Below are 26335 nucleotides of genomic sequence, written 5' to 3' on the forward strand. Positions count from 1 at the left end.
GTTCTCTGGCAAATGCCAAACGTCCTGCACGGTGTTGGGCTGTAAGCGCAACCCCCACCTGTGGACGTCGGACCCTCATACCACCCTCATGGAGTCTGTTTCTGACCGTTTGAGCAGACACATGCACATTTGTGGCCTGCTGGAGGTCATTTTGCAGGGCTCTGGCAATGCTTCTCCTGCTCCTCCTTGCACAAAGGCGGAGGTAGCGGTCCTGCTGCTGGGTTGTTGCCCTCCTACGGCCTCCTCCACGTCTCCTGATGTGCTGGCCTGTCTCCTGGTAGCGCCTCCATGCTCTGGACACTACGCTGACAGACACAGCAAACCTTCTTGCCACAGCTCGCATTGATGTGCCATCCTGGATGAGCTGCACTACCTGAGCCACTTGTGTGGGTTGTAGACTCCGTCTCATGCTACCACTAGAGTGAAAGCACCGCCAGCATTCAAAAGTGACCAAAACATCAGCCAGGAAGCATAGGAACTGAGAAATGGTCTGTGGTCACCACCTGCAGAACCACTCCTTTATTGGGGGTGTCTTGCTAATTGCTATAATTTCCACCGGTTGTCTATTCCATTTGCACAACAGCATGTGAAATTTATTGTCAATCATTGTTGCTTCCTAAGTGGACAGTTTGATTTCACAGAAGTGTGATTGACTTGGAGTTACATTGTGTTGTTTAAGTGTTCCCTTTATTTTTTGAGCAGTGTATTAGTGCATTCTAAGAAAAAAAACAAGTGAAATTTAACAATAAATTGAATACCTGAATTTCCACCAAAAAACCTGAACATTATTTGTCCAGTAAAATGTTTTATGCTATAATTCACTCGATATCGATATGAATTATAAAAAATCTAAAAGTTTGGAGTATCTTCATTTATTGTCCAACTGTTGCATTTATTAGAATAGTAAACATTTTGATGACTGTTGCTGCTTTACAAATCATTGCAGATGACTGGAGGGGAGACGAGGACAGAAGGCACCCCTACATCTATGATGTCACTCGGCCGGGCCCTTTATGATGATGTCACAGGTGTACCATGATGTCGTCGAGTGGCTTGCGGGTGAGGTCGGGCACGGTGGCGTCGGGGGCGGGGTAACCAACAGGAAGTAGCATCAGCAGCTTCTCATTGGCTGGCCGACCGAGGAGCAGCCTGAGCTGGGGGCCGCAGTTGAGGGGCGTCGTCGTCACCGTCACCAGACCTGCATTCTGACAAGGGGATTGGACAGACTGCATGTCAGTCAAACACAGAGAGACATGGGTTCGGTCAGAATATCAAACACATACAGAATCCAGAGGTTTATTAAGGGTTTTGAAATGCTCTTATGGTTGCCTAGAGCTGACACCATTCCCGTTCTGACAGACAATCTGTTCTACAAAACAATTTCTACGTTCTGTAACGTAACATCCTTCTGTCTTTGTTTGACATTTTATTTCAAATCAAATATTTAGATGTTATTAATTAAGGGTGTAGCGAAATGCTAGTGTTTCTAGCTCCAACAGTAATACCTACCTAAATGCTTGTGTTCCTAGCTACAACAGTAATACCTACCTAAATGCTAGTGTTCCTACTGTAGCTCCAACAGTAATACCTACCTAAATGCTTGTGTTCCTACTGTAGCTCCAACAGTAATACCTACCTAAATGCTTGTGTTCCTACTGCTCCAACAGTAATACCTACCTAAATGCTTGTGTTCCTACTGTAGCTCCAACAGTAATACCTACCTAAATGCTAGTGTTCCTAGCTACAACAGTAATACCTACTGCTAGTGTTCTAGCTACAACAGTAATACCTACCTAAATGCTAGTGTTCCTACTGTAGCTCCAACAGTAATACCTACCTAAATGCTAGTGTTCCTAGCTCCAACAATAATACCTACCTAAATGCTAGTGTTCCTAGCTCCAACAATAATACCTACCTAAATGCTAGTGTTCCTAGCTCCAACAGTAATACCTACCTAAATGCTAGTGTTCCTAGCTCCAACAATAATACCTAGCGAAATGCTTGTGTTCCTAGCTCCAACAGTAATACCTACCTAAATGCTAGTGTTCCTAGCTCCAACAATAATACCTAGCGAAATGCTTGTGTTCCTAGCTCCAACAGTGGAGTAATATTCACAACAATACACACAAATCTAAAATAATAGAATTAAGAAATATATAAATATTAGGATGAGCAATGACTGTCGTAGTCCATAGTATATAAAATAATCATTATATATCTCTATACATACAGTGCCATCAGAAAGTATTCAGACCCCTTGACTTTTTCCACATTTTGTTACGTTACAGCCTTATTCTAAAAATTTATTAAATAAAAAAAGAACAATCTCAGCAATCTACACACAATACCCCATAATGACATCACAATACCCCATAATGACATCACAATACCCCATAATGACATCACAATACCCCATAATGACATCACACTACCCCATAATGACATCACAATACCCCATAATGACATCACAATACCCCATAATGACAAAGCAAAAACAGGCTTTTAAAATTGTTGCAAATGTATTAAAAATAAAAAACAGAAGTACCTTGTTTACATAAGCATTCTGACCCTTTCCTAGGAGACTTGAAATTGCGCTCAGGTGCATCTTGTGTCCATTGATCATCCTTGAGATGTTTCTACAACTTGATTGGAGTCCATCTGTGGTAAATTCAATTGACTGGACATGTTTTGGGAAGAAACACACCTGTCTAGATAAGGGCCTACAATTGACAGTGCATGTCAGAGCAAAAACCAAGCCATGAGGTTGAAGGAATTGTCCGTAGAGCTCAGAGACAGAATTGTGTCGAGCATTGAAGGTCCCCAGGAACAGTGACCTCCATCATTCTTAAATGGAAGAAGTTGTGAACCACCAAGACTCTTCCTAGAGCTGGCCGCCCAGCCAAACTGAGCAATCGGGGGAGAAGGGCCTTGGTCAAGGAGGTGACCAAGAACCCGATGGTCATTCTGACAGAGCTCTAGAGTTCCTCTGTGGAGATGGGAGAACCTTCCAGAAGGACAACCATCTATGCAGCACTCCACCAATCAGGCCTTCATGGTAGCATGGCCAGACAGAATCCACTCCTCAGTAAAAGGCACATGACAGTCCACTTGGAGTTTGTCAAAAGGCACCTAAAGGACTCAGACCATGAGATATAAGATTCTCTGGTCTGATGAAACCAAGATTGAACTATTTGGCCTGAATGCCAAGCGTCATGTCTGGCGGAAACCTGGCACTATCCCTACGGTGAAGCATGGTGGTGGCAGCATCACTATGGTGAAGCATGGTGGTGGCAGCATCATACTGTGGAGTTGTTTTTCAGCTGCAGGGACTCGGAGACTAGTCAGGATAGAGGCAAAGATTAACGGAGCAAAGTACAGAGAGATCCTTGGTGAAAACCTGCTCCAGAGCGCTCAGGACCTCAGACTGGGGACGAAGGTTCACCTTCCAACAGGACAACGACCTAAGCACACAGCCAAGACAACACAGGCGTGGCTTCGGGACAAGTCTCTGAATATCCTTGAGTAGGCCAGCCAGAGCCCTGATTTGAACCCAATTGAACATCGCTGTAGACCTGAAAATAGCTGTGCAGCAACACTCCCACAATTCAAACTGACAGAGCTTGAGAGGATCTGCAGAGAAGAATGGGAGAAACTCCCCAAATACAGGTGTGCCAAGCTTGTAGCATCATACCCAAGAAGACTCAAGGCTGTAATCACTGTCAAAGGTGCTTCAACAAAGTACTGAGTAAAGGGTCTGAATATTTATGTAAATGCGATATTTAAAAAACATTTTGCATAAATGAGCAAACATTTATTTTAAACTTGTTTTTGCTTAGTCATTATGTGGTATTGTGTGTAGATTGATGGGGGGACAATTGAATCCATTTTTAGAATAAGACTGTAACGCAACAACATGTAGAAAAAGTCAAGGGGTCTGAATACTTTCCGAATGCACTGTACATATGATGGGATGTATAGACATTATAGACTCGATGTGGATGGAATATATAGTATATCTATAGAATACATAGGATAGATTAGTAGATGTATAGCAATAGTTGAATAGGATGGACTTGGCTAGAATACATTATATACAGTGCATATGAAATGAGTAAAACAGTTTAACATTATTAAAGTGACCAGTGGTCTATTATTAAAGTGACCAGTGATTCCATGTCGACTGTAGGTACATCAGGGCAGCAGCCCTAATGTAGGGTTGAGTAACCGGGTGGTAGCTGGCTATTGACAGTGACTAAGTTCAGGGCAGGGTAATGGGGGGAGGCCGGCTAGGGATGGCTATTTAACAGTCTGACAGCCTTGAGATAGAAGCTGTTTTTCAGTCTCTCGGTCCCAGCTTTGATGCACCTGTACTGACCTCGCCTTCTGGATGATAGCGGTGTGAACAGGCAGTGGCTCGGGTGGTTGTTGTCTGTGATGATCTTTTTGGCCTTCCTGTGACATCGGGTGCTGTAGGTGTCCTGGAGGGCAGATAGTTTGCCCCCGGTGATGCATTCGGGCAGACCGCACCACCCTCTAGAAAGCACTAAGGTTGCAGGCGGTGCAGTTGCTGTACCAGGCGGTGATACAGCCCGACAGGATGCTCTCGATGGTGCATCTGTAGAAGTTTCTGAGGGTCTAAAGCTGTGTTTCTCCTGATTGTTGTTGCACCTTCATCACCTCACCTTCATCACCACACCGTTTCAGATCGTCAGCGATGTGTACGCCCAGGAACTTGAAGCTTTTCACCTTCTCCCCTGCAGCACAGTTGATGTGGATAGGGGGCGTACTCCCTCTTCTGTCTCCTGAAGTCCACGATCAGCTCCTTCGGTTTGTTGATGTTGAGGGAGAGGTTATTTTCCTGGCACCACTCGGTCAGGGCCCTCACCTCCTCCCTGTAGGCCGTCTCATTATTGTTGGTAATCAAGCCTACTACTGTTGTGTCATCTGAAAACTTGATGATTGAGTTGGAGGCGTGCATGGCCACTCAGTCATGGGTGAACAGGGAGTACAGGAGGGGGCTGAGCATTCACCCTTGTGGGGCCCCAGTGTTGAGAATCAGCGTAGCGGAGGGGTTGTTTCCTACCTTTACCACGTTGGGGCCGCCCGTCAGGAAGTCCAGGACCCAGTTGCACAGGGCGGGGTTCAGACCCAGGGCCTTAAGCTTAATGATGAGCTTGGATGTTACTATGCTGTTGAACACTGAGCTATAGTCTAACTATAGTCTATAGTCAATGAACAGCATTCTTACATAGGTATTCCTCCAGATGGGATAGGGCACTGTGTAGTGTGATGGTGATTGCATCGTCTGTGGACCTATTGAGGCAGTAAGCAAATTGGAGTGGGTCTAGGGTGTCAGGTAGGGTGGAGGTGATATGATCCATGACTAGTCTCTCAAAGCACTTCATGATGACAGAAGTGAGTGCTACGGGGCTATAGTCAGTTACCTTCGCTTTCTTGGGTACAGGAACAATGGTGGACATCTTGAAGCAAGTGGGGACAGCAGACTGGGATAGGGAGAGATTGAATATGTCTGTAAACACTCGAGTCAGCTGGGCTGCGCATGCTCTAAGGACGCAGCTAGGGATGCCGTCTGAGCCGGCAGCCTTGTGTGGGTTGACACGCTTAAATGTCTTACTCACGTTGACCACGGGGGACCACAGTCCTTACTCACGTTGACCACGGGGGACCACAGTCCTTAATCACATCGACCACGGGGGACTACAGTCCTTACTCACGTCGACCACGGGGGACCACAGTCCTTACTCACGTTGACCACGGGGGACCACAGTCCTTACTCACGTTGACCACGGGGGACCACAGTCCTTACTCACGTTGACCACGGGGGACCACAGTCCTTACTCACGTTGACCACGGGGGACCACAGTCCTTGGCCGAGGGCTGCGTCGGTAGCACTGTGTTATCCTCAAAGCGGGTGAAGAAGGTGTTTAGCTTGTCTGGGAGCAAGTCGTCAGTGGCTGGTTTTCCCTTTGTAATTTGTCATTGTCTGGAGTCCCTGCCACATACATCTCGTGTCTGAGCAGTTGAATTGCGACTCCACTTTGTCTCTGTACTGATGTTTTGCCTGTTTGATTGACTTACGGAGGGCATAGCTGGACTGTTTGTACTCAACCATATTTCCAGTGACGTTGCCGTGGTTCGCGCTTTCACGGTTTTTGGTTTGGGTAGGTTTTAATAGTCATAGTGGGAACAACATCCCCTATACACTTCCTGATGACCTCAGTCACCGTGTCAGTGTATACGTCAATGTTATTCTCAGAGGCATCCCGGGAACATATCCCAGTCCGCGTGATCAAACAATCTTGAAGCATGGATTCCGATTTGTCAGACCAGCATTAAATAGATCTTAGCATGGGTACTCCTGTTTGAGTTTCTGCCTATAGGAAGGGAAGAGCAGAAGGGAGGTGTGATCTGATTTGCCAATGGTAGGGCAGGGGAGGTCCTTGTAGCCATCCCGAAAGGGAGAGGGACAATGGTCGAGAGTTTTTGAAGCACGAGTACAACAGGCAATGTGTTGATAGAACTTCGGTAATGTTTTCCTCCCAAAATGTTTTTGTTAAAATCCCCAGCTACAATAAATGTGGCCTAGGGTTATGTAGTTTCCTGTTAGCACAAAGTCCAGAGTAGTTCCTTGAAGGCCGTCGTGATATCGGCTTGAGGGGGAAATATACACGGTTGTGACTATAACCGAAGATAATTATCTTGGGTGGTAATATGATTGTGAGGTAATCTAGGTCAGGTGAACAAAAGAACTTGAGTTACTGTACATTACCACAATCACACCATGAGTAGTTAATCATGAAACATACACCTCCACCTTTCCTCTTCCCGGAGAGGTCTTTATTCCTGTCTGCCCAATGTACTGAGAACCCAGCTGGCTGTATGGATGGGGACAGTATATCCGGAGAGAGCCATGATTCCGTGAAACAGAGTATGTTACAGTGCCTGATGTCTCTCTGGAAGGAGATCCTCGCCCTGAGCTCATCTACTTTATTGTCCAGGGAATGAACATTAGCGGGAATTATCCTCGGAAGCGATGGATGGTGTGCACGCCTCCTGAGTCGGACTAGAAGTCCACTCCGAATACCTCTTCTCCACTGACGGCGTCTTGGAGCAGCCTCTGGGATAAGTTTAGTTGCCTTGGGGGTACGAACAAGGGATCCATTTCAGGAAAGTTGTGTTTCTGGTCGTAATACTGGTGAGTTACCACTCTCTGATATCCAGAAGTTCTTTCCGGATGTATTTTACAACACAAAAAAACATTCTAGACTAATAATATAAGAAATAACACAAAACAAAAAAAATACTGTGAAGTTGCTTAGGAGCTAGAGGCAGAGCTGCAGTGTCTGTCGGTGCCCTCTTCAGATAGAATAGAGAATCATATCAGCACGCCCAAGCGGTCCACGTCCCTGAGGATGCCACATCCCTGAGTATGCCCCAGGTCCACTTCCCTGAGTACGCCCCAGTGGTCCACGTCCCCTGAGTGAGCGGTCCACGCCCCAGCGGTCCACGTCCCCTGAGTCCACGTCCCTGAGTTCGCCCCCTGAGTTTGCCCCAGTGGCGGTCCCAGCGGTCCACGTCCCTGAGTACGCCCCAGTGGTCCACGTCCCCTGAGTACGTCCCAGCGGTCCACGTCCCTGAGTAAGCCCCAGAGGGAGTTCGCCCCAGTCACATCCCTGAGTATGCCCCAGTGGTCCACATCCCTGAGTCCACGCCCCAGTGGGTCCACGTCCCTGAGTACGTCCCAGCGGTCCACGTCCCTGAGTACGTCCCAGCGCGCCACGTCCCTGAGTACGCCCTAGAAGTCCACGTCCCTGAGTTCGCCCCAGTGGTCCACATCCCTGAGTTTGCCCCAGTGGTCCACGTCCCTGAGTACGCCCCAGCGGTCCACGTCCCTGAAAACATCCCAGTGGTCCACGTCCCTGAGTTTGCCCCAGTGGTCCACGTCCCTGAGTACGCCCCAGTGGTCCACGTCCCTGAGTTCGCCCCAGTGGTCCACGTCCCTGAGTACACCCCAGTGGTCCACGTCCCTGAGTACGCCCCAGTGGTCCACGTCCCTGAGTACGCCCCAGTGGTCCACGGGGGTTGTGACTTGGTGAATGATCTGAATGAGTGTGCATGTGGTTGTCTCACCTAGCTATTTTATTAAGATGAATGCACTAGCTGTAAGTTGCTCTGGATAAGAGCGTCTGCTAAATGACTCAAATGTAAATGACCGTGTGTGAATGATCTGACCTGCAGCGCGGCCAATAGCAGGCCACAGGAGATGGACACACTGATCTCATTGTAGTAATGAGTCCTCTTCTGTCCTCCAGCGACGATGCCGTACGTCTGTTTAAATATCAACACGAGGTAGGGAGCCACATCAAGATACTGCTTCACCCAGTTAGTCCTGGGAGAGAGAGAGGGAGGAGAGAGGGAGAGAGGGGGGAGAGAGAGGGAGGAGAGACGGGGGAGGGAGAGAGGGGGAGGAGAGATGGGGGAGGGGGAGAGGGGGAGAGAAAGAGGAGAGATGGGGAAGGGAGGAGAGAGGGAGGAGAGATGGGAAAGGGGAGAGAGGGAGGAGAGAGGGAGGAGAGAGTGAGGGAGACAGGGAGGATATTGCGAGGGAGGATATTGCGAGGGAGAGAGGGAGGGAGGGGGAGATGGAGAGAGAGGAGAGATTGAGGGAGGGTCACAGGGAGGATATTGCGAGGGAGAGAGAGAGGGGGAGGGGAGATGGAGAGAGAGTTATAAAAAATATTATCTGACTTGCGTGCATGGTGTATATCTACATGGTGTATGTCTACATGGTGTATGTCTACATGGTGTATATCTACATGGTGTATGTCTACATGGTGTATGTCTACGTGGTGTATATCTACATGGTGTATGTCTACATGGTGTATGTCTACATGGTGTATATCTACATGGTGTATATCTACATGGTGTATGTCTACATGGTGTATATCTACATGGTGTATATCTACATGGTGTATGTCTACATGGTGTATGTCTACATGGTGTATATCTACATGGTGTATATCTACATGGTGTATATCTACATGGTGTATATCTACATGGTGTATGTCTACATGGTGCGTATATCTACATGGTGCGTATATCTACATGGTGTGTATATCTACATGGTGTATGTCTACATGGTGTATGTCTACATGGTGTATGTCTACATGGTGTGTATATCCACATGGTGTATATCTACATGGTGTATGTCTACATGGTGTATATCTACATGGTGTATATCTACATGGTGTATATCTACATGGTGTATATCTACATGGTGTATGTCTACATGGTGTATATCTACATGGTGTATATCTACATGGTGTATGTCTACATGGTGTGTATATCCACATGGTGTATATCTACATGGTGTATGTCTACATGGTGTATATCTACATGGTGTATGTCTACATGGTGTATATCTACATGGTGTATATCTACATGGTGTATGTCTACATGGTGTATGTCTACATGGTGTATATCTACATGGTGTATGTCTACATGGTGTATGTCTACATGGTGTATGTCTACATGGTGTATGTCTACATGGTGTATATCTACATGGTGTATGTCTACATGGTGTATGTCTACATGGTGTATATCTACATGGTGTATATCTACATGGTGTATATCTACATGGTGTATATCTACATGGTGTATGTCTACATGGTGTATGTCTACATGGTGTATATCTACATGGTGTATATCTACATGGTGTATGTCTACATGGTGTATGTCTACATGGTGTATATCTACATGGTGTATATCTACATGGTGTATGTCTACATGGTGTATATCTACATGGTGTATGTCTACATGGTGTATATCTACATGGTGTATATCTACATGGTGTATATCTACATGGTGTATATCTACATGGTGTATGTCTACATGGTGTATGTCTACATGGTGTATGTCTACATGGTGTATATCTACATGGTGTATGTCTACATGGTGTTTGCACTGTGCATTTTATCTGACCTGAGCCTCTGCAGGTCACTGACCCACTTGTCCCCCATCCTCTGACGGTAGTTGACTTCCTCCTCCTCCTCCACCACTAGCCTGATCTGGTGCTTCACCTCTGGGTCTGACACTACCACAAACGTCCAGGGTTCTGTGTGGGCTCCACTGGGGGCTGTGCCTGGACAACACAGACAACACATTCATGTGTGTCTGTCTCTGTGTATGTCTGTGTGTGTGTGTGTCTGTGTGTGTCTGTCTGCGCGTGTCTGCGTGTGTGTGTGTGTGTGTGTCTGTCTGTGTGTGTGTGTGTGTGTCTGTGTGTGTCTGTGTGTGTGTGTGTCTGTGTGTGTCTGTGTGTGTCTGTCTGCGTGTCTGTGTGTGTCTGCATGTGTGTGTGTCTGTGTGTGTCTGCATGTGTGTGTGTGTGTGTGTCTGTGTGTGTGTGTCTATGTGTGTGTCTGTGTGTGTGTCTGTGCTTGTCTGCGCGTGTCTGCGTCCCTGTGTGTGTGTCTGTGTGCATCTGTGTGTGTGTGTGTGTGTGTGTGTCTGTGTTTGTGTGTGTCTGTGTTTGTGTGTGTGCATTATGCATGTGTTACCTGCAGTGCGGATGACGTTGTCGATGACCTGTCGTGGAACGGGCTCGGGGCTGATGAAGCGGACAGACCTCCTCTGGTTCATCAGGCTGAAGAAGTCCTGTGACCTCTGAACCATGACCTCTACGGGGTACCGAGAAGCCGGGTAGGGCACGTGGGCCAGCTCCTCCTCCCCACCACTCTCCACCCAATCACCATCCTCTAAAACCAGACAGACAGGGGGGAAGACCAATCGTCTGAATTATGAAGCTACAGAAAGCAAGGCTTTTTAAATTGTAGGCGGATTGACTGCGATTAAAGGCCTAATCTGCAATGTTAATGTATAGTCAGATGTGCACATCATGCACATATTTATTGGTTCGTGTAACCATCTGTATAGCTACTTGACCGAATGTGTTCATGCATACTACCTTGAGTTGATCTGTTCTGTGGTTCCCTGTGGTTAATGATCTGTTCTGGGGTTCTCTATGGTTAATGATCTGTTCTGTGGTTAATGATCTGTTCTGTGGTTAATGATCTGTTATGTGGTTAATGATCTGTTCTGTGGTTCTCTATGGTTAATGATCTGTTCTGTGGTTCTCTATGGTTAATGATCTGTTCTGTGGTTCTCTATGGTTAATGATCTGTTCTGTGGTTCTCTATGGTTAATGATCTGTTCTATGGTTAATTATCTGTTCTGTGGTTCTCTATGGTTAATTATCTGTTCTGTGGTTCTCTATGGTTAATGATCTGTTCTGTGGTTCTCTATGGTTAATGATCTGTTCTGTGGTTAATGATCTGTTCTATGGTTAATTATCTGTTCTGTGGTTCTCTATGGTTAATGATCTGTTCTGTGGTTAATTATCTGTTCTGTGGTTCTCTATGGTTAATGATCTGTTCTGTGGTTAATTATCTGTTCTGGGGTTCTCTATGGTTAATGATCTGTTCTGTGGTTCCCTATGGTTAATGATCTGTTCTATGGTTAATGATCTGTTCTGTGGTTCTCTATGGTTAATTATCTGTTCTGTGGTTCTCTATGGTTAATGATCTGTTCTGTGGTTCTCTATGGTTAATGCTCTGTTCTGTGGTTCTCTATGGTTAATGATCTGTTCTGTGGTTCTCTGTGGTTAATGATCTGTTCTGTGGTTCTCTATGGTTAATGATCTGTTCTGTGGTTAAGGATATGTTCTGTGGTTAAGGATATGTTCTGTGGTTAATGATCTGTTCTGTGGTTATCTATGGTTAATGATCTGTTCTGTGGATAATGATCTGTTCTGTGGTTAATGATCTGTTCTGTGGTTAATGATCTGTTCTGTGGTTAATGATCTGTTCTGTGGATAATGATCTGTTCTGTGGTTAATGATCTGTTCTGTGGCTAATGATCTGTTCTGCGGTTAATGATCTGTTCTGTGGTTAATGATCTGTTCTGTGGATAATGATCTGTTCTGTGGTTAATGATCTGTTCTGTGGTTAATGATCTGTTCTGTGGATCATTTTAATGGCATCGGACCGAGGCTCTGCATCTGTCCTCGTGCTCCTAGACCTTAGTGCTGCTTTTGATACCATCGATCACCACATTCTTTTGGAGAGATTGGAAACCCAAATTGGTCTACACGGACAAGTTCTGGCCTGGTTTAGATCTTATCTGTCGGAAAGATATCAGTTTGTCTCTGTGAATGGTTTGTCCTCAAACAAATCAATTGTAAATTTCGGTGTTCCTCAAGGTTCCGTTTTGGGACCACTATTGTTTTCACTATATATTTTACCTCTTGGGGATGTTATTCGAAAACATAATGTTAACTTTCACTGCTATGCGGATGACACACAGCTGTACATTTCAATGAAACATGGTGAAGCCCCAAAATTGCCCTCGCTAGAAGCTTGTGTTTCAGACATAAGGAAGTGGATGGCTGCAAACGTTCTACTTTTAAACTCGGACAAAACACAGATGCTTGTTCTAGGTCCCAAGAAACAAAGAGATCTTCTGTTGAATCTGACAATTAATTTTAATGGTTGTACAGTCGTCTCAAATAAAACTGTGAAGGACCTCGGCGTTACTCTGGACCCTGATCTCTCTTTTGAAGAACATATCAAGACCATTTCAAGGACAGCTTTTTTCCATCTACGTAACATTGCAAAAATCAGAAACTTTCTGTCCAAAAATGATGCAGAAAAATTAATCCATGCTTTTGTCACTTCTAGGTTAGACTACTGCAATGCTCTACTTTCCGGCTACCCGGATAAAGCACTAAATAAACTTCAGTTGGTGCTAAATACGGCTGCTAGAATCCTGACTAGAACCAAAAATTGGATCATATTACTCCAGTGCTAGCCTCTCTATACTGGCTTCCTGTCAAAGCAAGGGCTGATTTCAAGGTTTTACTGCTAACCTACAAAGCATTACATGGGCTTGCTCCTACCTATCTCTCTGATTTGGTCCTGCCGTACATACCTACACGTACGCTATGGTCACAAGACGCAGGCCTCCTAATTGTCCCTAGAATTTCTAAGCAAACAGCTGGAGGCAGGGCTTTCTCCAATAGAGCTCCATTTTTATGGAACGGTCTGCCTACCCATATCAGAGACGCAAACTCGGTCTCAACCTTTAAGTCCTTACTGAAGACTTATCTCTTCAGTGGGTCATATGATTGAGTGTAGTCTGGCCCAGGAGTGGGAGGGTGAACGGAAAGGCTCTGGAGCAACGAACCGCCCTTGCTGTCTCTGCCTAGCCGGTTCCCCTCTTCCCACTGGGATTCTCTGCCTCTAACCCTATTACAGGGGCTGAGTCACTGGCTTACTGGGGCTCTCTCATGCCGTCCCTGGAAGGGGTGCGTCACCTGAGTGGGTTGATTCACTGATGTGGTCATCCTGTCTGGGTTGGCGCCCCCCCCCTTGGGTTGTGCCATGGCGGAGATCTTTGTGAGCTATACTCAGCCTTGTCTCAGGATGGTAAGTTGGTGGTTGAAGATATCCCTCTAGTGGTGTGGGGGCTGTGCTTTGGCAAAGTGGGTGGGGTTATATCCTTCCTGTTTGGCCCTGTCTGGGGTGTCCTCGGATGGGGCCACAGTGTCTCCTGACCCCTCCTGTCTCAGCCTCCAGTATTTATGCTGCAGTAGTTAATGTGTCGGGGGGCTAGGGTCAGTTTGTTATATCTGGAGTACCTCTCCTGTCCTATTCGGTGTCCTGTGTGAATCTAAGTGTGCGTTCTCTAATTCTCTCTTTCTCTCTCTCTCTCTCGGAGGACCTGAGCCCTAGGACCATGACCCAGGACTACCTGACATGATGACTCCTTGCTGTCCCCAGTCCACCTGGCCGTGCTGCTGCTCCAGTTTCAACTGTTCTGCCTTATTATTATTCGACCATGCTGGTCATTTATGAACATTTGAACATCTTGGCCGTGTTCTGTTATAATCTCCACCCGACACAGCCAGAAGAGGACTGGCCACCCCACATATGCTCTCTCTAATTCTCTCTTTCTTTCTCTCTCTCGGAGGACCTGAGGACCTAGGACCATGCCCCAGGACTACCTGACATGATGACTCCTTGCTGTCCCCAGTCCACCTGACCGTGCTGCTGCTCCAGTTTCAACTGTTCTGCCTTATTATTATACGACCATGCTGGTCATTTATGAACATTTGAACATCTTGGCCATGTTCTGTTATAATCTCCACCCGGCACAGCCAGAAGAGGACTGGCCACCCCACATAGCCTGGTTCCTCTCTAGGTTTCTTCCTAGGTTTTGGCCTTTCTAGGGAGTTTTTCCTAGCCACCGTGCTTCTACACCTGCATTGTTTGCTGTTTGGGGTTTTAGGCTGGGTTTCTGTACAGCACTTTGAGATATCAGCTGATGTATGAAGGGCTATATAAATGAATTTGATTTGATTTGATAATGATCTGTTCTGTGGTTAATGATCAGTTTGATGGTTAATGATCTGTTCTGTGGTTAATGATCTGTTCTGTGGTTAATGATCTGTTCTGTGGTTAATGATCTGTTCTGGGGTTCTCTATGGTTAATGATCTGTTCTGTGGTTCTCTATGGTTAATGATCTGTTCTGTGGTTCTCTATGGTTACTGATCTGTTCTGGGATTCTCTATGGTTAATGATCTGTTCTGGGGTTCTCTATGGTTAATGATCTGTTCTGTGGTTCTCTATGGTTAATGATCTGTTCTGTGGTTAATGATCTGTTCTGTGGTTCTCTATGGTTAATGATCTGTTCTATGGTTAATTATCTGTTCTGTGGTTCTCTATGGTTAATGATCTGTTCTATGGTTAATGATCTGTTCTGTGGTTCTCTATGGTTAATTATCTGTTCTGTGGTTCTCTATGGTTAATGATCTGTTCTATGGTTAATGATCTGTTCTGTGGTTCTCTATGGTTAATGATCTGTTCTGGGGTTCTCTATGGTTAATGATCTGTTCTGTGGTTAATTATCTGTTCTGTGGTTCTCTATGGTTAATGATCTGTTCTGTGGTTAATGATCTGTTCCCCCCACACATCAATTAGGAAGGAAAATAAGGTTCTCTCTCTCTATTTCTTTCTCTTGTCTTGGCAGTCATTTTCTCGCTTTGGTTTCAAAGGTTGAGCAATATATAGACATAGACTGTAGACTGAGTCAGACTGAGTATTGAGAGGAGAGGGGGGATTCACACACGACATTGTTCTGTGTAATTGCGGGCTATTCTTTGGGTGCTGAAGTCACTTTTGATAAAAAACCTCTGAGCTCCAGTCCACCCAGACTAGTTGCAGCTTAACTCCATCATAAATTGTAGAGTTTAGTTGAGTTTAGTTGGCTAGTCCTAGAGTAAAGGGCTATAGGTCTAGAGTAAAGGGCTGTAGTCCTAGAGTAAAGGGCTGTAGGTCTAGAGTAAAGGGCTATAGATCTAGAGCAAAGGGCTAGGTCTAGGTCGATCTAGAGTAAAGGGCTATAGGTCTAGAGTAAAGGGCTATAGATCAAGAGTAAAGGGCTGTATCTAGAGGTCTAGAGTAAAGGGCTATAGATCTAGAGTAAAGGGCTGTAGGTCTAGAGTAAAGGGCTGTAGGTCTATAGATCTAGAGTAAAGGGCTATAGATCTAGAGTAAAGGGCTGTAGGTCTAGAGTAAAGGGCTATAGATCTAGAGTAAAGGGCTATAGGTCTAGAGTAAAGTGCTGTAGGTCTAGAGTAAAGGGCTATAGGCTATAGGTCTAGAGTAAAGGGCTGTAGGTCTAGAGTAAAGGGCTATAGGCTATATGTCTAGAGTAAAGGGCTGTAGGTCTAGAGTAAAGGGCTGTAGGTCTAGAGTAAAGGGCTATAGGTCTTGAGTAAAGGGCTATAGGTCTAGAGTAAAGGGCTATAGGTCTAGAGTAAAGGGCTATAGGCCATAGGTCTAGAGTAAAGGGCTGTAGGTCTAGAGTAAAGGGCTATAGGTCCAGAGTAAAGGGCTATAGGTCTAGAGTAAAGGGCTGTCTAGAGTAAAGGGCTATAGGTCTAGAGTAAAGGGCTGTAGGTCTAGAGTAAAGGGCTATAGGCTATAGATCTAGATTAAAGGGCTATAGGCTATAGATCTAGAGTAAAGGGCTGTAGGTCTAGAGTAAAGGGCTCTAGAGTAAAGGCCTATAGGTCTAGAGTAAAGGGCTATAGATCTAGAGTAAAGGGCTATAGATCTAGAGTAAAGGGCTATAGGTCTAGAGTAAAGGGCTATAGATCTAGAGTAAAGGGCTGTAGGTCTAGAGTAAAGGGCTATAGGCTATAGGTCTAGAGTAAAGGGCTCTAGGTCTAGAGTAAAGGGCTGTAGGTCTAGAGTAAAGGGCTATAGGTCTTGAGTAAAGGGCTATAGGTCTAGAGTAAAGGGCTATAGGTCTAGAGTAAAGGGCTATAGGCTATCTAGAGTAAAGGGCTGTAGATCTAGGTCTAGAGTAAAGGGCTATAGGTCTAGAGTAAAGGGCTATAGGTCTAGAGTAAAGGGCTATAGATCTAGAGTAAAGGGCTGTAGGTCTAGAGTAAAGGGCTATAGGTCTAGAGTAAAGGGCTATAAAGGGCTATAGATCTAGAGTAAAGGGCTGTAGGTCTAGAGTAAAGGGCTATAGATCTAGAGTAAAGGGCTATAGGTCTATAAAGGGCTATAGATCTAGAGTAAAGGGCTGTAGGTCTAGAGTAAAGGGCTATAGGTCTAAAGGGCTATAGATCTAGAGTAAAGGGCTGTAGGTCTAGAGTAAAGGGCTGTAGGTCTATAGATCTAGAGTAAAGGGCTATAGATCTAGAGTAAAGGGCTGTAGGTCTAGAGTAAAGGGCTATAGGTCTAGAGTAAAGGGCTATAGGTCTAGAGTAGGCTGTAGGTCTAGAGTAAAGGGCTGTAGGTCTAGAGTAAAGGGCTGTAGGTCCAGAGTAAAGGGCTATAGGTCTAGAGTAAAGGGCTGTAGGTCTAGAGTAAAGGGCTGTAGGTCTAGAGTAAAGGGCTATAGGTCTTGATAAAGGGCTATCTAGAGTAAAGGGCTATAGGTCTAGAGTAAAGATCTAGGCCATAGGTCTAGAGTAAGGGCTGTAGGTCTAGAGTAAAGGGCTATAGGTCCAGAGTAAAGGGCTAAAGGGGCTGTAGGTCTAGAGTAAAGGGCTATAGGTCTAGAGTAAAGGGCTGTAGGTCTAGAGTAAAGGGCTATAGGCTATAGATCTAGATTAAAGGGCTATAGGCTATAGATCTAGAGTAAAGGGCTGTAGGTCTAGAGTAAAGGGCTGTAGGTCTAGAGTAAAGGCCTATAGGTCTAGAGTAAAGGGCTATAGATCTAGAGTAAAGGGCTATAGATCTAGAGTAAAGGGCTATAGGTCTAGAGTAAAGGGCTATAGATCTAGAGTAAAGGGCTGTAGGTCTAGAGTAAAGGGCTATAGGCTATAGGTCTAGAGTAAAGGGCTCTAGGTCTAGAGTAAAGGGCTGTAGGTCTAGAGTAAAGGGCTATAGGTCTTGAGTAAAGGGCTATAGATCTAGAGTAAAGGGCTGTAGGTCTAGAGTAAAGGGCTATAGGCTATAGATCTAGAGTAAAGGGCTGTAGATCTAGAGTAAAGGGTAAAGGGCTATAGGTCTAGAGTAAAGGGCTATAGGTCTAGAGTAAAGGGCTATAGATCTAGAGTAAAGGGCTGTAGGTCTAGAGTAAAGGGCTATAGGTCTAGAGTAAAGGGCTATAGGTCTAGAGTAAAGGGCTATAGATCTAGAGTAAAGGGCTGTAGGTCTAGAGTAAAGGGCTATAGATCTAGAGTAAAGGGCTGTAGGTCTTGAGTAAAGGGCTATAGGTCTAGAGTAAAGGGCTATAGGCCATAGGTCTAGAGTAAAGGGCTGTAGGTCTAGAGTAAAGGGCTATAGGTCTAGAGTAAAGGGCTATAGGTCTAGAGTAAAGGGCTGTAGGTCTAGAGTAAAGGGCTATAGGTCTAGAGTAAAGGGCTATATGTCTAGAATAAAGGGCTGTAGGTCTAGAGTAAAGGGCTATAGATCTAGAGTAAAGGGCTATAGGTCTAGAGTAAAGGGCTATAGGTCTAGAGTAAAGGGCTATAGGTCTAGAGTAAAGGGCTGTAGGTCTAGAGTAAAGGGCTATAGATCTAGAGTAAAGGGCTGTAGGTCTAGAGTAAAGGGCTATAGATCTAGAGTAAAGGGCTATAGGCTATAGGTCTAGAGTAAAGGGCTATAGGTCTAGAGTAAAGGGCTATAGGCTATAGGTCTAGAGTAAAGGGCTGTAGGTCTAGAGTAAAGGGCTATAGACTATAGGTCTAGAGTAAAGGGCTGTAGGTCTAGAGTAAAGGGCTGTAGGTCTAGAGTAAAGGGCTATAGGTTTAGAGTAAAGGGCTATAGGTCTAGAGTAAAGGGCTATAGGTCTAGAGTAAAGGGCTGTAGGTCTATAGTAAAGGGCTATAGGCTATAGATCTAGATTAAAGGGCTATAGGCTATAGATCTAGAGTAAAGGGCTATAGATCTAGAGTAAAGGGCTGTATGTCTAGAGTAAAGGGCTATATGTCTAGAGTAAAGGGCTGTAGGTCTAGAGTAAAGGCCTATAGGTCTAGAGTAAAGGGCTATAGGTCTAGAGTAAAGGGCTATAGGTCTAGAGTAAAGGGCTATAGGTCTAGAGTAAAGGGCTATAGGTCTAGAGTAAAGGGCTATAGATCTAGAGTAAAGGGCTGTAGGTCTAGAGTAAAGGGCTATAGATCTAGAGTAAAGGGCTATAGGCTATAGGTCTAGAGTAAAGGGCTATAGGCTATAGGTCTAGACTAAAGGGCTATAGGTCTAGAGTAAAGGGCTGTTTACATTAGCCTACAGATAGCAGGTCTAGAGTAAAGGGCTATAGATCTAGAGTAAAGGGCTGTAGGTCTAGAGTAAAGGGCTGTAGGTCTATAGATCTAGAGTAAAGGGCTATAGATCTAGAGTAAAGGGCTGTAGGTCTAGAGTAAAGGGCTATAGATCTAGAGTAAAGGGCTATAGGTCTAGAGTAAAGGGCTGTAGGTCTAGAGTAAAGGGCTATAGGCTATAGGTCTAGAGTAAAGGGCTGTAGGTCTAGAGTAAAGGGCTATAGGCTATATGTCTAGAGTAAAGGGCTCTAGGTCTAGAGTAAAGGGCTGTAGGTCTAGAGTAAAGGGCTATAGGTCTTGAGTAAAGGGCTATAGGTCTAGAGTAAAGGGCTATAGGTCTAGAGTAAAGGGCTATAGGCCATAGGTCTAGAGTAAAGGGCTGTAGGTCTAGAGTAAAGGGCTATAGGTCTAGAGTAAAGGGCTATAGGTCTAGAGTAAAGGGCTGTAGGTCTAGAGTAAAGGGCTATAGGTCTAGAGTAAAGGGCTGTAGGTCTAGAGTAAAGGGCTATAGGCTATAGATCTAGATTAAAGGGCTATAGGCTATAGATCTAGAGTAAAGGGCTGTAGGTCTAGAGTAAAGGGCTGTAGGTCTAGAGTAAAGGCCTATAGGTCTAGAGTAAAGGGCTGTATGTCTAGAGTAAAGGGCTATAGGTCTAGAGTAAAGGGCTATATGTCTAGAGTAAAGGGCTGTAGGTCTAGAGTAAAGGGCTATAGATCTAGAGTAAAGGGCTATAGGTCTAGAGTAAAGGGCTATAGATCTAGAGTAAAGGGCTGTAGGTCTAGAGTAAAGGGCTATAGGTCTAGAGTAAAGGGCTGTAGGTCTAGAGTAAAGGGCTATAGGTCTAGAGTAAAGGGCTATAGGTCTAGAGTAAAGGGCTATAGATCTAGAGTAAAGGGCTGTAGGTCTAGAGTAAAGGGCTGTAGGTCTATAGATCTAGAGTAAAGGGCTGTAGATCTAGAGTAAAGGGCTATAGGTCTAGAGTAAAGGGCTATAGGTCTAGAGTAAAGGGCTATAGATCTAGAGTAAAGGGCTGTAGGTCTAGAGTAAAGGGCTATAGGTCTAGAGTAAAGGGCTATAGGTCTAGAGTAAAGGGCTATAGATCTAGAGTAAAGGGCTGTAGGTCTAGAGTAAAGGGCTATAGATCTAGAGTAAAGGGCTATAGGCTATATGTCTAGAGTAAAGGGCTGTAGGTCTAGAGTAAAGGGCTGTAGGTCTAGAGTAAAGGGCTGTAGGTCTTGAGTAAAGGGCTATAGGTCTAGAGTAAAGGGCTATAGGTCTAGAGTAAAGGGCTATAGGCCATAGGTCTAGAGTAAAGGGCTGTAGGTCTAGAGTAAAGGGCTATAGGTCTAGAGTAAAGGGTTGTAGGTCTAGAGTAAAGGGCTAGGTCTAGAGTAAAGGGCTATATGTCTAGAATAAAGGGCTGTAGGTCTAGAGTAAAGGGCTATAGATCTAGAGGAAAGGGCTATAGGTCTAGAGTAAAGGGCTATAGGTCTAGAGTAAAGGGCTATAGGTCTAGAGTAAAGGGCTGTAGGTCTAGAGTAAAGGGCTATAGATCTAGAGTAAAGGGCTGTAGGTCTAGAGTAAAGGGCTATAGATCTAGAGTAAAGGGCTATAGGCTATAGGTCTAGAGTAAAGGGCTATAGGTCTAGAGTAAAGGGCTATAGGCTATAGGTCTAGAGTAAAGGGCTGTAGGTCTAGAGTAAAGGGCTATAGGCTATAGGTCTAGAGTAAAGGGCTGTAGGTCTAGAGTAAAGGGCTGTAGGTCTAGAGTAAAGGGCTGTAGGTCTAGAGTAAAGGGCTATAGGTCTAGAGTAAAGGGCTATAGGTCTAGAGTAAAGGGCTGTAGGTCTAGAGTAAAGGGCTAGGCTAGATCTAGATTAAAGGGCTATAGGTCTAGATCTAGAGTAAAGGGCTATAGGTCTAGAGTAAAGGGCTGTAAAGGTCTAGAGTAAAGGGCTCTAGAGTAAAGGCTATAGATCTAGATTAAAGGGCTATAGGCTAGAGTAGATCTAGAGTAAAGGGCTATAGATCTAGAGTAAAGGGCTATAGGTCTAGAGTAAAGGGCTATAGGTCTAGAGTAAAGGGCTGTAGGTCTAGAGTAAAGGGCTATAGATCTAGAGTAAAGGGCTATAGGCTATAGGTCTAGAGTAAAGGGCTATAGGCTATAGGTCTAGACTAAAGGGCTATAGGTCTAGAGTAAAGGGCTGTTTACATTAGCCTACAGATAGCAGGTCTAGAGTAAAGGGCTATAGATCTAGAGTAAAGGGCTATAGGTCTAGAGTAAAGGGCTATAGGTCTAGAGTAAAGGGCTATAGGTCTAGAGTAAAGGGCTATAGATCTAGAGTAAAGGGCTATAGGCTATAGGTCTAGAGTAAAGGGTATAGGTCTAGAGTAAAGGCCTATAGGTCTAGAGTAAAGGGCTATAGATCTAGAGTAAAGGGCTATAGATCTAGAGTAAAGGGCTATAGGTCTAGAGTAAAGGCCTATAGGTCTAGAGTAAAGGGCTATAGATCTAGAGTAAAGGCCTATAGGTCTAGAGTAAAGGGCTATAGATCTAGAGTAAAGGGCTATAGGTCTAGAGTAAAGGGCTATAGATCTAGAGTAAAGGGCTATAGGTCTAGAGTAAAGGGCTATAGGCTATAGGTCTAGAGTAAAGGGCTGTAGGTCTAGAGTAAAGGGTTATAGGCTATAGGTCTAGAGTAAAGGGCTATAGGCTATAGGTCTAGAGTAAAGGGCTATAGATCTAGAGTAAAGGGCTATAGGTCTAGAGTAAAGGCCTATAGGTCTAGAGTAAAGGGCTATAGATCTAGAGTAAAGGCCTATAGGTCTAGAGTAAAGGGCTATAGATCTAGAGTAAAGGCCTATAGGTCTAGAGTAAAGGGCTATAGATCTAGAGTAAAGGGCTATAGGTCTAGAGTAAAGGGCTATAGGTCTAGAGTAAAGGGCTATAGGTCTAGAGTAAAGGGCTATAGGTCTAGAGTAAAGGGCTATAGGTCTAGAGGATAGATAGCAGGGAGCAGCAGGTCTCTCTGTTTGACCTAGAGGACCCAGAGGAGTGCTCTGACGCAGAGAAACCAGTCGACTGCACCGGTGGCTTTAATAGCATGTTTTTCATAGGCTACACGACACACAGCCTTTACCACAGTGGTATTCAAAGTCGGGGTCGTGGGCTCGCTGGGGGACTGGGTCCACCCCACACAACAACAAAACGTTTTTTTAATATATTTTTTTTAGGAACAAATTAATGAAGAGTACAGATAATTTTATGGGACAATATACAAACGTTTTTGAGAAAGATTTTAAAAAAATACTGTTTTATTGAGTAAATGTATTTATTGGTTGAAAATGTCATGAATTGAAGGTTATTTGTTGATGTAAAAATCTAAATGTACAGATTCTAAGGTTTTATTTGGGGTGGGGTCCCCCCTGAAAAGTTTGAATACCATCTCTTTCCAATAATGCCCTTTCTCAGTCTGTTATTTTCGTCCAGTAATTTGGATGTAAAAAACGTACACAAACACGTCTTGCTTATAATGCCATCCACAGTAAATTGCGAAATATCACAATCCGTCAATTATTTATTCTGTACAAGTTAGATTTTTTTGCGTATTTTCGCAAGCTGTTGACCAATAGAAATGGTAATTTCCTTTCAAATCCATGAAGGGAAGTGAACAAGTGCACACTTCAGTAGATAGGAGAGGTTATTAGGACTACCTTCATCTTTGTGTCGGATCTCTGTGTCGTCCTGAAGATCCTCGTCTACCCACGGCCGGGCCTCGGCCTCGGGCTTCCGCTCGGGTTTCACTGCCTTGTTCTCCTTCTTCTGAGAGGTTTTGAACAGAAAAACTAGGATCACGCATAAAACAGCCACGAACACCGGCGTGAGAGTGGAGAGAAGGGCCATGCTGACTGACGGCAATAATATGAACACAACTGATAGAAACAGACAGTCTGCCAGCCAGGCGGGCGCTCCGCTGCTCAACGGATCTCTTTCGTCCCAAACTGCACCCTGTTCCCTATCTAGTGCACTATTTTGAGCTGGGCCCATGGGGATCTGGTAGAAAGTAGTGCACTATGTAGGGAACAGTATGCAATTTTTGGACACAAGCCCTGGTTGCGAAACAGTCCAGAATCAGGGGGAGTTGAGTTGACTGGGAGTTGAGTTGACTGGGTTAATCATCAAACACTGAACTACACTGCATGACATAATAGGCTTTATTTCTAGATTATACATTAGGCCTATAACATCTATAGGGCTATAAATATAGGCTACTTTTAAAAAGTTAGGAGCACCAATCAGTATTTAAGAAAATAGACTGATTAAGTCTATAGCCTACATCTGGGTCGTTGATATAGTCTATAGCCTACATCTGGGTCGTTGATATAGTCTATAGCCTACATCTGGGTCGTTGATATAGTCTATAGCCTACATCTGGGTCGTTGATATAGTCTATAGCCTACATCTGGGTCGTTGATATAGTCTATAGCCTACATCTGGGTCATTGATATAGTCTATAGCCTACATCAGGGTCATTGATATAGTCTATAGCCTACATCTGGGTCGTTGATATAGTCTATAGCCTACATCTGGGTCGTTGATATAGTCTATAGCCTACATCTGGGTCGTTGATATAGTCTATAGCCTACATCAGGGTCGTTGATATAGTCTATAGCCTACATCAGGGTCGTTGATATAGTCTATAGCCTACATCAGGGTCGTTGATATAGTCTATAGCCTACATCAGGGTCGTTGATATAGTCTATAGCCTACATCTGGGTCGTTGATATAGTCTATAGCCTACATCTGGGTCGTTGATATAGTCTATAGCCTACATCAGGGTCGTTGATATAGTCTATAGCCTACATCAGGGTCGTTGATATAGTCTATAGCCTACATCTGGGTCGTTGATATAGTCTATAGCCTACATCAGGGTCGTTGATATAGTCTATAGCCTACATCAGGGTCGTTGATATAGTCTATAGCCTACATCTGGGTCGTTGATATAGTCTATAGCCTACATCAGGGTCGTTGATATAGTCTATAGCCTACATCAGGGTCGTTGATATAGTCTATAGCCTACATCTGGGTCGTTGATATAGTCTATAGCCTACATCAGGGTCGTTGATATAGTCTATAGCCTACATCAGGGTCGTTGATATAGTCTATAGCCTACATCAGGGTCGTTGATATAGTCTATAGCCTACATCTGGGTCGTTGATATAGTCTATAGCCTACATCTGGGTCGTTGATATAGTCTATAGCCTACATCTGGGTCGTTGATATAGTCTATAGCCTACATCAGGGTCGTTGATATAGTCTATAGCCTACATCTGGGTCAGTAAAAATCAAGTGTTCAGGATTTGAAAACATAATAACTTTTCTGAAACATGTTTTAAATAACCAGGGATAGGGTTAACCCCTGATCATCTCGGTTCCACTAGATCGTCTCAGTTCCACTCGATCGTCTCAGTTCCACTACATTACACATCAGAGTCGTTGGACGAAGGTGTCTTCAGTAGAGAGGTGTCTTGGTAAGATCTCCAATGCTCGGTGTGAACATTAACGCACGTTGCTCGCGGTACTGTTTCGGGAAGCATAAGGACCTTAAATTTCACATCAGTGAGAAATCATTTTCACACCTCCATAGGTTAGTGTTCCCACACGGCCATATCTCCATGTCACAGCACTAGCTTACAGAACACAAGTTGGAAGACGAGGCCACCACCTGTTCTAATTAGTTATATAGCTCCAACACCTGTGAGTAAGCATAACTCCATAGCTGTATGGGTCTGTAACTACTACAGTGTAGTTTAGTAGGATGGAGGCTGTATGGGTCTGTACAGTGTAGTTTAGTAGGATGGAGGCTGTATGGGTCTGTAACTACTACAGTGTAGTTTAGTAGGATGGAGGCTGTATGGGTCTGTAACTGCTACAGTGTAGTTTAGTAGGATGGAGGCTGTATGGGTCTGTAACTACTACAGTGTAGTTTAGTAGGATGGAGGCTGTATGGGTCTGTAACTACTACAGTGCAGTTTAGGATGAGTAAATATTTTCTTAGCTCTATTTCTTGAGCTGGAGGCTGTTGGTTAAGGACTTGTAAGTAAGCATTTCAAATCAAATGTTATTGGTCACATATACATGGTTTAGTAGATGTTAATGCGAGTGTAGCGAAAGTTTAGTAGGATGGAGGCTGTAGGGTCAACTCATCAAGATCAGCATCTGTAGGCTTGGATCTGTAACTCATCAAGATCAGCATTTAGTAGGATGGAGGCTCATCAAGATCAGTGTAGTTTAGTAGGATGGAGGCTGTATGGGTCTGTAACTCTACAGTGATCAGCATTAGGGAAAAGAGATGTCAATCTCAAGGTGACTTTCTGGTTAAATAAAGGATACAAAACACCAGAACAGTAGAGAGGCGTCAAAGAGGCTCTCACCAGGAGAATGGGTCTGTTACTACAGTGTTAGTAGGATGGAGGCTGCTGCCATTGTCAACTACAGTGCAGTTTATTGTGAGTCTAAATATTTTCTTAGCTCTATTTCTTGAGCTGCCTTGTCCCTGGTTCCCCCCTCTCTCTTGTAAGTAAGCATTTCAAATCAAATGTTATTGGTCACATATACATGGTTAGCAGATGTTAATGCGAGTGTAGCTCTCTGCTTGAAGATCAGCATCTAGGGGCAACTCATCAAGATCAGCATCTAGGGCAACTCATCAAGATCAGCATCTAGGGGCAACTCATCAAGATCAGCATCTAGGGGCAACTCATCAAGATCAGCATCTAGGGGCAAAAGAGATCTCTGTCAATCTCAAGGTGACTTTCCTGGTTAAATAAAGGATACCACCAGAACAGTCTCAAAGAGGCTCTCCCACCAGGAGAATACCCCCTCTTGTCAACAGGGTCACTCTCTCCCCCCTAATTAGATGACTACAGACTCTGACCCCCTCAGCAATGTGAGTCTACTCCCTCTCTCCACCCCCTCTCTCTCTCTCTCCACCTCTCTTTCTCTCTCTCTCCCTCTTCCCCCCTCTCTCTCTCCCTCTCTCTTTCTCTCATCTCACTCTCTCTCCACCTCTCTCTCTCTCCCTCCCTCTTTCCCTTCCACCCCCTCTCTCTCTCTCTTTCCCTCCCCCTCTCTCTCTTCCCCCTCTTTCCCTCCCCCTCTCTCTGTCTCTCTCTCTCATTCCCTTCCCCCCTCTCTCTCCTCCTCTCTCTCTCTCCCCCCTCTCTCTCTCTCTCACCACCCTCTTTCCCTCCCCCCCTCTCTCTGTCTCTCTCCCTCTCTTTCCCTCTCCCCCTCTCTCCTCTCTCTCTCTCTCCCCCCCCCTCTCTCTCTCTCTCCTCTCTCTCTCTCTCCCCCCCCCTCTCTCTCTCTCACCCTCTCCCCCTCTCTCTCTCCCCCCTCTCTCCCCCCTCTCTTCTCTCTCTCCCCCCCTCTCCCCCCCCTCTCTCTCTCCCCCTCTCTCTCTATCCCCCT

General features: G+C 44.9%; 1 protein-coding gene across 1 annotated transcript; it reads right to left on the reverse strand.

Annotated features, from left to right (window-relative positions):
* Window positions 1–696: 696 nt before the first annotated feature.
* Window positions 697–22864, reverse strand: LOC112237839 (iodotyrosine deiodinase 1). The gene is made up of 5 exons (XM_042301129.1): window positions 22576–22864; window positions 10581–10778; window positions 10003–10162; window positions 8254–8410; window positions 697–1205 (listed from the first exon to the last, which is right to left on the reverse strand). Exons 1-5 carry the CDS (start codon window positions 22763–22765, stop codon window positions 1023–1025), a joined length of 888 nt encoding a protein of 295 aa, XP_042157063.1. The 5' UTR covers window positions 22766–22864; the 3' UTR covers window positions 697–1022.
* Window positions 22865–26335: the final 3471 nt, after the last annotated feature.

This window comes from Oncorhynchus tshawytscha, linkage group LG18 (genome assembly GCF_018296145.1).
Source record: "Oncorhynchus tshawytscha isolate Ot180627B linkage group LG18, Otsh_v2.0, whole genome shotgun sequence".
Lineage (NCBI taxonomy): Eukaryota > Metazoa > Chordata > Actinopteri > Salmoniformes > Salmonidae > Oncorhynchus > Oncorhynchus tshawytscha.